The sequence below is a fragment of the Mercenaria mercenaria genome, chromosome 6 (assembly GCF_021730395.1).
Source record: "Mercenaria mercenaria strain notata chromosome 6, MADL_Memer_1, whole genome shotgun sequence".
NCBI lineage: Eukaryota > Metazoa > Mollusca > Bivalvia > Venerida > Veneridae > Mercenaria > Mercenaria mercenaria.
In genome coordinates, this window is record NC_069366.1 from 67,339,559 (window position 1) to 67,352,622 (window position 13,064).

A 13,064-nucleotide genomic window follows, 5' to 3' on the forward strand; every position below is an offset into this window, starting at 1 on the left:
TGAACAATCTTGTGTGCTCAACTCCTCCTTTCTTAATTGGTTTTCTTTATTATACTGATGACCTTCTTGTGCAGACAAGAGGATGATAGTCCTGTTACTTGTTTTTACAGAGTTACTGCCCTTTTTAACTTTTTTTTTAATTTTCGCTATAGGTCAAATTTCTCAACATGTATAAAAAGTATTCCTGTAGTCTAAGACTTGCCACAAATAAAACAAGATGTGTTTGGCCCCTTGACATTGAAATAAATCACAATGAGAGTGATGGTCATATGTTTATACATCAATGTAATGAATGGTATGTGTGAATATGGTGAAGAAATGAAAAAAATAATGTCTATAATTGTTTGACCCTGCATAAGGTCAAGTTAAAGGTCAAAGTCACACATTTATATAAATTAATGTTAAGGATTTGTTACAAGGAGTAATGTGAATGAGTTTCAAAGGGATCCATCAAGAAATGAATAATTGATCTATGGCAATGTTAAAGTTTTGTGACAGACAAAATGGAGCAAGACATACAGACACAGACAGACCAAAATGCCAAGTACATGTATTCAAAGGATATTGTGTAACAATGTATTTTGTCAATGTGAGGAAGTGCTGTCAGCCGAGGTTCAATAGTATTTTCTGAAGGTTGACAATATGCACTGTCACACTTCTGGAATGTAATATTTATTAAATTATACCGAACAAACTGGAAGTCTTAAGATATTTCCAAAATTGTTAAATTCAGAGGCAATCAAAGCATTTTCAGACAAAGTGTACACTCTCATTTTAATAAGCATTGAACTCATCTCAAGATTGACAGTCTAATTCAATGCAGAGGTGGAGCTAGGTTGGAGCCAGGGCAATATTTCCTTGTGATAGTTGAAAATAATGTCCTTGTGGTATAGAATATATTGTATAGAGAAACATGCAAATGAGGTATAATAATCAATAAAAAATTTTACCTAGAAAAGTGTCCGCCCCGTTCTTTATACTTTCGACACTACACAAGGGTATTGACTTCAGAACCTTTATAGAGAAAAAATCAGTTAGTAAATATATATCTATTTATAACATACACATATACTACAAAATGAAACTGTGTAAATGATAAATGTAATAATTTCACTAATAAAACAAATACATTAATTTCCAATTAGAATTTTATTATATTCAACATAACTTTGTAATGTTTGTACCTGACTTTCCCCAAGTCTCCGGGTCAAGAACAGGGGCTGGGCCACCCCAGTCTTCCTAACCTCCTGCATATGTAAAATTCTCTTCTTTGTTTGCGACAGAAATATTTATACCTTTAATATATAATTACATGAATGTGTTTTTCCCACATTCTTGCAACTTATTAATTTAAAAAAGTAATTTTTTCACTTTTGATCATGTAATTCTACTAATGCATTAAATTTTAGCCCTTCCCTTGTTGAATTTCTAAAATGGACTGATCCATCTTTACATTAATAGTTCGGAAGGGTTTTAATGAAAGATGTGAGTGAGTGAGTGAGTTGGGTTTTACGGCGAATCGACACAAAATGGTCATATATCGCCGAGAAGAAGTCATATTGCAAACGCCAACTGTAAATGATAAACATTGATGTAAAAAATGTAAAGCATACCTAAAAACATCCATATAAAAATGTAAAGAACACTATGAATAATGTAAAACATATCTAAAAACACCCATGTGAAAATGTAAAGCAAATCAGTTATGTGACAAGAGGGTCATGATGACCCTGGATCGCTCACTTGAGTTATATGAGCTACACGTTTCAAATGTCAAACTGATGATTTTTAGAAATGTTTTGGAAGATTTTCCCATGTACAGTCAAGTAACCCCTGGGGCGGGACCAATTTTACCCCGGGGGTCATGATTTGCACACATTTTGTAGAGGTCCACTAGGCAATGTTACACGTGAAATATCATCTAGGCCTTCTGGTTTATTTTTAGAAAATTTATGAATGTTTCCCTATGTACAATCAGGTAACCCCTGGGGCTGGGTCAATTTGACCCTGGGGGGGGGGGGTGGTCAAGATTTGAACAAATTTTGTAGAGGTCCACTAGGCAATGCTACATGTCAAATATCTAAGGTCTAGGCCTTCTGGTTTATTTTTAGAAAATTTTGAATATTTTTCTATGTACAATCAAGTAACCCCATGGGGCGGGGTCAAGATTTGAACAAATTTTGTAGAAGTCTACTAGGCAATGCTACATGTCAAATATCTAAAATCTAGGCCTTCTGGTTTATTTTTAGAAAATTTTTGAAGATTTTCCTATGTAAAATCCAGTGACCCCGGGGGTCATGATTTGAACAAATTTTGTAGAGGTCCACAATGCTACTTGTCAAATATCTAAGCTCTAGGACTTCTGGGGCTTTTTTAAAGAAAATTTTGAAGATTTTTCTATGTACAATCAAGTAACCCCATGGGGCGGGGTCAATTTGATCCCTGGGGTCATGATTTGAACAAATTTTGTAGAAGTCTACTAGGCAATGCTACATGTCAAATATCTAGGATCTAGGCCTTCTGGTTTATTTTAAGAAAAAAATTGAAGATTTTCCTATGTAAAATCAAGTGTCCCCTGGGGCAGGGTCAATTTTGACCCCGGGGGTCATGATTTGAATAAATTTTGTAGAGGTCCACTAGGCAATGCTACACGTGAAATATCTAAGCTCTAGGCCTTCTGGTTTATTTTTTAAAACAATTTGAAGATTTTCCTATAGAAATCTATGTAAAATCAAGTGACCCCATGGGGCGGGGTCAATTTTGACCCCGTGGGTCATGATTTGAACAAGTTTTGTAGAGGTCCACTAGGCAATGCTACATGTCAAATATCTAAGCCCTAGGCCTTCTGTTTTATTTTTTAAAACAATTTGAAGATTTTCCTATAGAAATCTATGTAAAATCAAGTGACCCCTGGGGCGGGGTCAATTTTAACCCCGGGGGTCATGATTTGAATAACTTTAGTAGAGGTCCACTAGGCAATGCTACATGTCAAATATCTTAGCTCTAGGGCTTCCGGTTTTTGAGAAGAAGATTTTTTAAGATCTTCCTATGTAAATCAAGTGACCCCTGGGGTGGGGTCAATTTTAACCCCGGGGTCATGATTTGAACAAATTTGGTAGAGGTCCACTAGGCAATGCTTCACACCAAATATCTAAGCTCTAGGGCTTCTGGTTTTTGAGAAGAAGATTTAAAGTTTTTCCTTTTGGTTGCCATGGCAGCCAGAGTTCTGCATGGAATTCAATTCTTTGAAAAGATTTTGTAGAGCTTCACCCAAGAAACATTCCTGTGAAGTTGGATGAAATTGGCCGAGCGGTTTACGAGGAGATTTCGTTTAAAGTAAAAGTTTACGGACGCCGGACGGTGAGTGATCAGAATAGCTCACCCTGAGCCTTTGGCTCTGGTGAGCTAAAAATGTATATACGTGTGTGTTAAAATATCAGTTGCAAACATAATAATATTGCAAGATGTAAATAAAAATATGAAATGTTAGATTTTTTTTATATATTCCTATCTGCTTTAAGGTAAGACCTGTGTAATGGGCAATATCAAGAACCTAAAATTGCAAACTGTATTGTTATTCTGTATCATATTGTACATCTAAATGTGAAATATTAAAAGATTTTACCGCGTCATTTAATAGTTACAGGTGTTTTTTGATACTACCCCTTTTAGGCCATTTGACGCCAACAGAACCAAGAGACATGTTTTGCATTATAATATTTTTTTTCATCAAAAAGAAAAAAAACACTCTTTCTAACAGGTATTCTATTCCTCTATATATATATTGTACCAAAAAACAACAATCCATGTATAGTAAACAAGGCTTTCATAAAATATAAGCAAAAATATATAGCGATATGGGCTAAAACTGACGACTTGTGGGATGAAATTTTTTTCAACTATTTGTTTCAAAGTTCAAAATTTATACATTCAAAGGTATGTAATAATGTAATTTGGTATTAAAATTTTCCTCAAAGTGTAGGCAATAAGATGTATGAAAATCAAAAACTTTTACCATCTATTTTTTTTAAATAAGTCCAAGCAAAAAGGTATCCCCTAAAATTACGATAACAATTTTTTTCATGAAAAAAATGCTCGAAATGTCTTTCACGATTATTTTCACAAAAATAAGTATCTAGTTTGCTTGCCATACATTATTCATAAATACAGTACTCTTCTGAAAGATTCAATACTTCTTTGAAAGATAAATAACTTGAACTAGTGTCAAATTATTTATAAAATTAATCAAGACATAGTACATGTTTGACCTTGAATTGACGAACAAACCTAATTTTTGCCTTCAAAATACGACACTAATTTTGGAATTACAGCCTCCAAAACCCTCTTAGAATTTGTCACTCTTGGCAACCCTTCACTGTTTCTCATAGTAAATACATTGTACAGTCCATCTTCTCCCTTACGTAGAAAGATTGTATGTAAATGTTTGAAATTTAACCCCGAGCTAGCCACATTGTCGGCAGTGGACGACTTCATGACACCATTTGCTACCAGAACAGAAAGAGATGGCATGTTTTTCTTTTTCTCTATGTTGGATTCCATGCTGTGTTTGACATCTCTAGGAGGAAAACTCTTCACTACTACACACTTTTCATCATGTTTCACAGCGTAACTGACCAGCTCTGACAAACACTTGACATCATCAAGAGCGTTATGAGCGTTATACACTTTGGAAAGCAATGTACGGGCCAGATCCTCCTGTTTGTAAGACTCCCTTTTAGGACATACGGATTTAAATACTGGAAGAGTGTCTACCAATCCTATTACACATGCACAAAGTTCACTAAACATTCCAGTAGCTAAGCAGGCGTTGATAATGATAGGAAAGTCAAAACGTTTTCCATTATGTGCAATTAGAAACACGTTTCTGAACTGTTTCAGCCAGCTAAACAATTCTCTGAGTGCTGATTCAATAGTTTTAGTTTCAACAGGAACACCATTTACAAACATATCACTACTATTTGTCACAACAATTTTAGTCACTTGTTCGGCAGAGGCACTCATCGGTAGTTTGGGTAACACATAGCAACTGAAGCTCTTCTCTGTGCTCACATGTTTGGCGGCTATCTGTGTTATATGAGGATACACCTCTCCTCGAACTGAAAAAATAGCAGCAAATGAGAAGTGAAATAAATAAAATAGTAACAAGTGTAAATAAACACAAGAGCGATCAGTGATCACAGGTGTCGCCTGCCGGGAACATTCAGACAAAGGGAGATAATTCAAAAACTAGGACAGGTAGAGTTATGGTTCTTTGACACTGCACACCCCCTCAATGAGTTCTATCATTGTGTGAAGTAGTAAGTTTGTATCTTTCAAAGTTTTCGAGCTCTGCACCAGACAAGAAAAGGTGACGGCCAGACAGAAAGACGACGGAGAAGTGATCCTAATATATGACGCAGCTACTCCATAGCAGGCGACATAAAAAACCTTTGGTCGAAGCAATGCATGAACAAATCCTCTCCCATAAAAAGATCATTCGATTAGAAACAGCCATTGCCACAAAGCATAGAATAGGCAAACAATGCAAAATCGTAACTCTTGAGTTGTTTCTTTGTCTGTGTTTATAAAGGTAGACAACTGTATTTACAAAGGGAAAAGATAACAATACTAACTAAGGTCTGTAGTTTCAAGGTCCACAGTGATGTACGATGGTTCGCCACTTGAACAGACTGGCTTGAATACTCCACGCGGTATAGGATCAGGATTCTGTCTATGTCAGTACAATCTTCATGGCCAACTTCTGTAGAAATATAAATTGGTGAAAGTTAACAAGTCATACAATTTATATATATAAAGTGAGGTTGAGGTATATACATGTATGTCAATTACACAGCATGGGTGCCCAGTACTGCCTGATACACATGATAAAAGTCTGATAAATTCTTAGACCAAAAGATTTTTTTAGTTATAACATAACAAGGTCATCACTTTGTAAATAACAGACAGAGCAAAAACTATGAGCCAATTTGAATAAAACTGTTGCAAACATTACACTGAGGTTCAAGATTTAAAAGTTTACATGTATGTTTGAATGAAAGCATCATATACATGTAGGTACAATACAGATACAAACAAAACAGGCCAACTGTAAGTGAAGAAACTTACCTGACTGATATGTCATGCCTTCCAGTGACTCTGTAGCCGACTGGTTGACAGCACGCTCTTTCTTCAGGAATAAACGTCTTCCTTTTGCAGAAGGCTTACAGAACGTTTCTTGACTTTTTTTGCGTTTGCTGGCACACTGCTTTGCATACTCTTGTGTGTGGTGTCCAGGGGACAAATCAGCACTTTTGTTTACCTTTTATAATGATGAAAAAAGTAGTTATTTAAAGACATATTTTTAAAAAGCCTACAGTTACATCAATTACAAAAGTTGCTCTTCTGTACAATAGTTTGAAACAAGGAATAGATTTATTATTACCACTATCAGATAATGGCAGAAATGTATATTATTAACTATACAGAAAACTTGCTTTCAAAGAACTTATAAAAATCATTACAATTAATCTAAATTACTAGTTGATGGTGTAATTATTGTACAGATCATACAATTGGTGAATTTACAACATTATAAAGACCTGAGATTGTACACTTACTTGTAACTGTAGAAGACAACCAAACAATGTAACTATCAACTGCAAAACGTAGTAACTGAAAATCAAAAGAACATCTGAACTGTAACTATAAAACGGGTAAACATCGACAGACTGCACAACATTTAAAAGGCAACAAACAAATACAAACAAACAAGTTCAAATTCAATGATTGGAACACTTATCAGCTGTAAGACAGTCCCATCAGAAATTATGTATACATTTTCAAAATATACTTCATAAATTGAAACAGTAACTTGTCTTTTGTTCCAATAAATTTCTAGGTTGGCATTCATAGAATAAATATAGTAGGAATGTGACTCATGCTCACTTATGACCAACTAGGCTACTTTGGGATCATTGTGGCCAGGTTTCATTGAAATCCACCTTGTATATTCAGAGATGTGGTAACAAAATTTGATAAGAATTTAAGTTGAAGGTTATTGTGACCTTGACCTTTGACCTAATTCTCACTTAGGACCAACTAGGTCACAGGGTGATCATTGCGGCCAAGTTTCATTGAATTCCATCCAACAGTTTCAGAGGAGATGCATAAAAAGTTAACAAACAGATGGAATGACAGACGAATCACAGACAAGCCATCTCATGTAAGGTGGGCTAAAAAGATCACTACTGAAAATTACATGATTAAAACATTTGCCAACCTAGTGACTTTTTCCACCATTGTAAAACAAGACCCCTTCCCAGAAAAGAACTTGTAAACAACATTAGAACAATTTTACAACTGTGTTACCTCTACTATATAGTTCCTGCCTTCATTGATAAAAGCTGCTGTGGCCTGTACTCTAAAGTCTAAAGCCTCAGTCCCGCCATAGTAGATGTTCTTTGGAGCTTTGAGCGATACCTCACGGTTGGCGTGCTCACACTGCTGACTGGATCCCAATTCAATGAGCTGGCTCGCTTTGGCAATGAAAGGTGTCATAATGTCCTCTAGCCGTTTTCTCAATGTCTCACCAGTCAAACTAGATTTGTAGGGTAGTGAACGGTGAACATAGGTTACATCTTTATTCCTTAGATAACCACAAAACCTTGGCTGACATAACTGATGATCACCGAAGTTATGAGGAATAATTGCTCTCAGATTCTCTTGTAATCCATGTAAGTCCCCGCTATTCTTTGAAAGGGCATATGAGACACACTTTTGGATATGACTTATTGATATCTTGCTTATTTTGATTCCCTTCTCATTTTGTAAACCATACAAGCTTTTGCCTAAGTTTTTGATCACATGGTTTTTGTCATATTTCTTTTTCAGACTAATTCCATGCTTGCTTTTCAGTCTGGCCAATAAAGTGTTGTCACCATCACCTTCAAGGATTTCCACCGGGGTGCCTGCTTTAGCTAGATCAAGTATAGCTTTCTCTCCACTTTCACTCTCCATAGAACGGGCACTACCGGAGTGGTTCCGTACACAGCGATGTTGCCGTAGTGGCTGGCCAGGTCGGTGACGTCTCCACCAGTTGCAGGTTGAGCACTGCCGGTGGCTGATGACGCTCTTTACAATCTTCTTCCCCATCTTTGAAGAACTCATAAAGAATGTATGAGCTGAAATAGATATAACTTGACTATAACTGAAAGTTACCCTTTATTACTGAAAAATGAATATATATGGCTGCAAAAGTCAAAATAGCCAATTTTGGACATTTAAGGGGCTATAACTCTGAAGCCCATGATGGAATCTGGCCAGTTCAAGAAAGGAACAAAGATCTTGTGATGATGCAAGGTGTGTGCAAGTTTGGTTAAAATCAAATCATAAATGAAGCTGCTATTGTGCAGACAAGGTCAAAATAGCTAATTTTGGCCCTTTCAGGGGCCATAACTCTGGAACCCATGATGGAATCTGACCAATTTAACAAAATAACCAAGATCTTATGGTGATACAAGTTGTGGGCAAGTTTGGTAAAAATCAAATCATAAATGAAGCTGCTGTTGTGCAGACAAGTTCAAAATAGCTAATTTTGGCCCTTTCAGGGGCCATAACTCTGGAACCCATAAGGGGATGTGGCAAGTTCAAGAAAGCAACCGAGATCTTATGGTGATACAAGTTGTGTGCAAGTTTGGTTAAAATAAAATCATAAATGAAACCACTATCGTGCAGACAAGAAATTGTTGACGGACGGACGGACGCACACACGACGGACGAAGGGTGATCACAAAAGCTCACCTTGTCACTATGTGACAGGTGAGCTAAAAACATCTTGTCCTAATGAAGATGTAAGCAGTTCTTTATTTTTCTATTTTTAGTAACACTCACATGATCTTTGACGGGTGAAAATAATCTGTATACTTTTCATGTTATCGCAGGAACAATTTTTGTGCCCGGACGGACAGGCAGACAGATCAACAATGGATAAACCTTTACTCCCTTCCGCTGAAACATTCCGACCAATTTTCATGAAGATCCATTGACAAACATGGTCTATACTGAGGTTACAAAGTTATTCTGTTATTTGAGCTAATGACCTAGTTTTTTGACACCATGGAACCAGTTCAAACTTGACCCAGATATCGTCAAGGTGAACATTCTGACCATTTTTCATTAAGATCTATTGAAAAGTATGGCTTATAGAGAGGTCACAAGGTTTTTCTATTTTTAGACCTACTGACCTAGATTTGACCCCACATGATCCAGTTTCCAATGTGACCAAGGTATCATCAATATGAATATTCGGACCAACTTTCATAAAGATCCAATGAAAAATGTGAACACAAAAGGGAAAAAAAGCTTACACGTTAGACTGTCAAATCCACGTTTCTGCCAAGCAGTATCAGCAGAGCAAGACATACCATATCGACTCTTGGCCTTGTACTTGGACAGAAGATTTTTTCGGATGGTCGTACTCCTACCATGGCCAAACGGTCTACACTTTCCTCTGTGTCTACGTGGTAAGGGAGATGGGGTGTCAGCACTATCTGTCACATTACTTGGCATACTTGCTGTTACTAATGAGCTTTGTAAGATGGACCTGCAAGTGATTCAAAGTTTGTGGTGTTTCATAACAGTAAACTGTTACTGAAAAAATGATAGAAATTATGTACAAAAATCTGTAGGAATTAAAAGGTACAGATGGTCACATTTGCAATATTGATATGTCTGTATACTGCCAGTTCCAAATATGAGCTGTGCCATGAGAAAATCAACATAGTGGGTTTGCGACCAGCATGGATCTAGACCAGCCTGCGCATTCGTGCAGTCTGGTCAGGATCCTTGCTGTTCGCTAATGGTTTCTCTAATAACAATAGTCTTTGAAAGCGAACAGCATGGATCCTGACCAGACTGCACGGATGCATGCTGGTCGCAAACCCATTATGTTGGTTTTCTCATAGCACGGCTCATATTACTTTATTAACATACATATTTAACGTGCAAACTCTATGATGCAAAATTGTAATTCTATATGTTCATTTAAACATAACTTTTCATTCACTGTTGAAATAAATTACATTAAATTTACTTAGTTGCTGGTGATGTATCTGGTAATGCTGCAATACCCAGATCTTCTATTAAACACTCCATGCTGGCTGCAGCAACTTTGGACTCCTCTTGGGAAATTTCACTGAAATAATCAATGTATTTTACTATGAACAAACATATACATATTTATACATGTCCCAAATGAAAACAGAATAATGTGTGTATGTATCTATATATTTATACAATGTCTGATTGGTTTGTGTTGACTATCAATTTTTAATACATATGTATTTTCATACAGTTATAAAGAAAGTGCAAGGTACAACTTCAAGTCATGTTTAGCAATCTGAAACTGAAAGTATAGGATCCTTTTTCCAGAGGATGTTCAAGAAATTCCCTGGCCAATGGACAGGATAATTGCAGTACACCTCCTTTATTACTCACTTATGGGACTGGAGATAAAATTACTACATGTATATACCTTTATTTACATTAATTAACTATAGAACACATATATATATTTAATTATGTTACCTCATTTCTTTCTGAAAGGTTTCTTGGGCTGCTGTGTCAATAGATTGTTGGGCAACAGACTCTACAAATCTTCCTGCACGTCGTTCCATATCTTGCAGATTCCTCTTATTAATCGGGGCTATGTTTAGAGTGGAGAGCATGTTGTTAACCTTCCCGGAACCACCAATGCTATCTATCATGGCTAAACAAAACCAGAATAATTAAAATTACCTTTCTGTCGAACATTTGTATTTTATCTTTTGAATAACAACTGAAACTTGTAAAGCCAGCAAACATACACAATAACACTGTACAGTGGTCAGAATGCATTTAACCATACATCAATCGAACCCTGGACTTAATAGATTTTTATAATTGAGCCGTGCCATGAGAAAACCAACATAGTGGGTTTGCGACCAGCATGGATCCAGAAAAGGCCGGCGCATCTGCGCAGTCTGGTCAGAATCCATGCTGGCCACTTTCAAAGACTATTGTTATTACAGAAACCATTAGCGACCAGCATGGATGCGCAGGCTGGTCTGGATCCATGCTGGTTGCAAACCCACATATGTTGGTTTTCTCATGGCACGGCTCATATTTATTATTCAAACATCCTTTATTATTCAGTGTTCCCACTCATTTTTAAAAAATTAAGTAAGGGTAAAATCTACACCCTGGTTACAAATTTATGGGGTAAATAATTAAACCTGGAGGTTAGATGTATGGAAACAAGGCCTTATCCGAAAATACGTCTGTCCAAAATTCTACATCTGACAGTTGAAGTCTTAAGCATATTATATATATTATTATCAAGTTTTAAGTCTGTCAGAAACAATATTAAATTTGTCAGTTATAGGAAAAATTTGGCCTTATTCAGACAAAATTTGAATACCTGTTTTCAACAAAATCCATTGTCTTCTCTTGATTTTATCAATAAATGCCTGTGCACTGTGTGCAGTAAAGGTCGGCAATAAATCTCCCGCATCAAGTGTACGCACACATTGAACAGTACACTCAATACATGCGTACATCCAATAGGGGCGATTTAATGTTGACGGTGCAGTAAATAAAGTGATATATGCATTTGTACTCGGTCCATTTCATACGCGAGCAATCTCGCACCAGGTCAAATTTTAATGTGAATGGGAACGCTGATTATTTTTGTTATTTTCTCAGACCTTCACAGAAAGACGTCGCAAATGCATATTCTCACATGTAACATTCATTTTTCTGATTGGCAGTGGCTTGCTTGCCGGTTCCGGCTACGTAGACTAAAGGACAGATAGTCAGTCCTATATATGGCTAAAGTGTTTACGTTTTAACCCTTATTTGGACTAGTTATTTTCTTCACCACTTTCAATGGATTGCAATATGTGAACAAAAACAAGTGACACAAAACTTTGAATAAATATCAGTGGACTTACCAACACCAAGCTTTGTATTTGCTGCAAAGCAAGGCATGCCTTTCTCTTTTACTCTGTGTGTCTTTCCATACGGGACTCGATTTACATGTTCACAGTCCAAGTTGCTGCACCTCACATATAGGAAACCTGACAAACCTTTTTTTAACTCCCCAACAACAGAGTATTTATTCATAGATACAGGGCCTAGCTTACACTTTTCACAATATTCTAAATTGTCCAGTAACACACCCAACTCGACAATAATCCTTCTATCCCTCCACCCATCTCGACTTGCGTTCTCCGGCAGATTTAAGTGTTTGTCACTACGATGGCGTTCCTGAGTAACTGTCGGTTTCTGTCCACAGTATACATGGTCTAAAGTTACCGATAACGGCTTCTTAATAGCCTTATTCACCTTTTTCTGGCCAGCAAAACGACCTTTCGCATCTCGGGCCGCCATTTTGATGCCCCGGATGTAAACATGTGGTTCCCATCACTCATTCTATTTTCATTTTGAAAGCAGGGAACCACGTTCGGAATTACGGAAAAGGTTTGTTTATGTCCGGATCGCACCGAATTGTTACGATTTTTGTCGAAATAAGACGAATGAACCGGAAGTGTATTACGCAGGTCTTACCTTAAAAACGATAAAATATTTCCGACTGAAACGTTTTCAAATAACTCTTTCAAAGACTGAACGTCATACTGACTGAATAGTGAACAGTGCTGACCATGAAGAGCATATCGGGAATTTAGTACTTTTTATTCATGAATAAAGTCCAAGTTGAATGGTGATTTATTAAGATGAGTTGTGATAATTCAATGAGTATACAACATTTTTAATAGGAAATTTAAGACAACATTTAATTTTAGTTTTCATTCCCAATGTCACACTTTTGCCTCATTTTTTTTTACATTGCCCCAAAACTATGGAAGGGTGGGTGACCTTTAAACCACAAAATAAAGTTGTTTTTCTGTACTATAAAATTCAAATGCATTCTAAAACTAATGATTCTACCAGGTACTTACTGTAAGGTCCACCCACTTCTGCTTGACTTGTTCAATACTCCGCGTGCACTTACTCACACTGTTCACGCT

The 13,064-nt window shown here is 36.6% G+C and overlaps 2 protein-coding genes across 5 annotated transcripts; both read right to left on the bottom strand.

Moving 5' to 3' along the window:
- Window positions 1-4,287: 4,287 nt before the first annotated feature.
- LOC128558069 (uncharacterized) lies at window positions 4,288-5,022 on the bottom strand. The gene has a single exon (XM_053546870.1). The coding sequence runs from the start codon at window positions 5,020-5,022 to the stop codon at window positions 4,288-4,290; it is 735 nt and encodes a 244-aa protein (XP_053402845.1).
- Window positions 4,977-12,475, bottom strand: LOC123555937 (uncharacterized). 4 transcript variants are annotated; one of them, XM_053546226.1, is made up of 8 exons: window positions 11,456-11,941; window positions 10,585-10,765; window positions 10,091-10,192; window positions 9,366-9,601; window positions 7,369-8,180; window positions 6,618-6,672; window positions 6,127-6,319; window positions 5,657-5,761 (listed from the first exon to the last, which is right to left on the bottom strand). In XM_053546226.1, the coding sequence occupies exons 1-7, from the start codon at window positions 11,592-11,594 to the stop codon at window positions 6,303-6,305; spliced, it is 1,542 nt and encodes a 513-aa protein (XP_053402201.1). In that variant the 5' UTR covers window positions 11,595-11,941; the 3' UTR covers window positions 5,657-5,761; window positions 6,127-6,302. The 4 variants fall into 4 exon arrangements, with proteins under 4 accessions (XP_053402200.1, XP_053402201.1, XP_053402202.1 ...); XM_053546227.1 differs by lacking the exon at window positions 11,456-11,941 and adding an exon at window positions 12,382-12,475 and having other exon boundaries at window positions 5,658-5,761; XM_053546224.1 differs by lacking the exon at window positions 11,456-11,941 and adding an exon at window positions 11,988-12,469 and having other exon boundaries at window positions 5,658-5,761.
- Window positions 12,476-13,064: the final 589 nt, after the last annotated feature.

Excerpts from the sequence above, each read along its gene's own strand:
- LOC123555937 (XM_053546224.1), bottom strand. The coding sequence starts at position 12,426 with ATGGCGGCCCGAGATGCGAAAGGTCGTTTTGCTGGCCAGAAAAAGGTG. Across the intron at positions 10,766-11,987 it reads AAATACAAAGCTTGGTGTTG|CCATGATAGATAGCATTGGT; the intron begins GTAAGTCCACTG and ends GGTTTTGTTTAG. Across the intron at positions 9,602-10,090 it reads GATACATCACCAGCAACTAA|GTCCATCTTACAAAGCTCAT; the intron begins GTAAATTTAATG and ends AATCACTTGCAG.
- LOC128558069 (XM_053546870.1), bottom strand. The coding sequence starts at position 5,022 with ATGAGTGCCTCTGCCGAACAAGTGACTAAAATTGTTGTGACAAATAGT.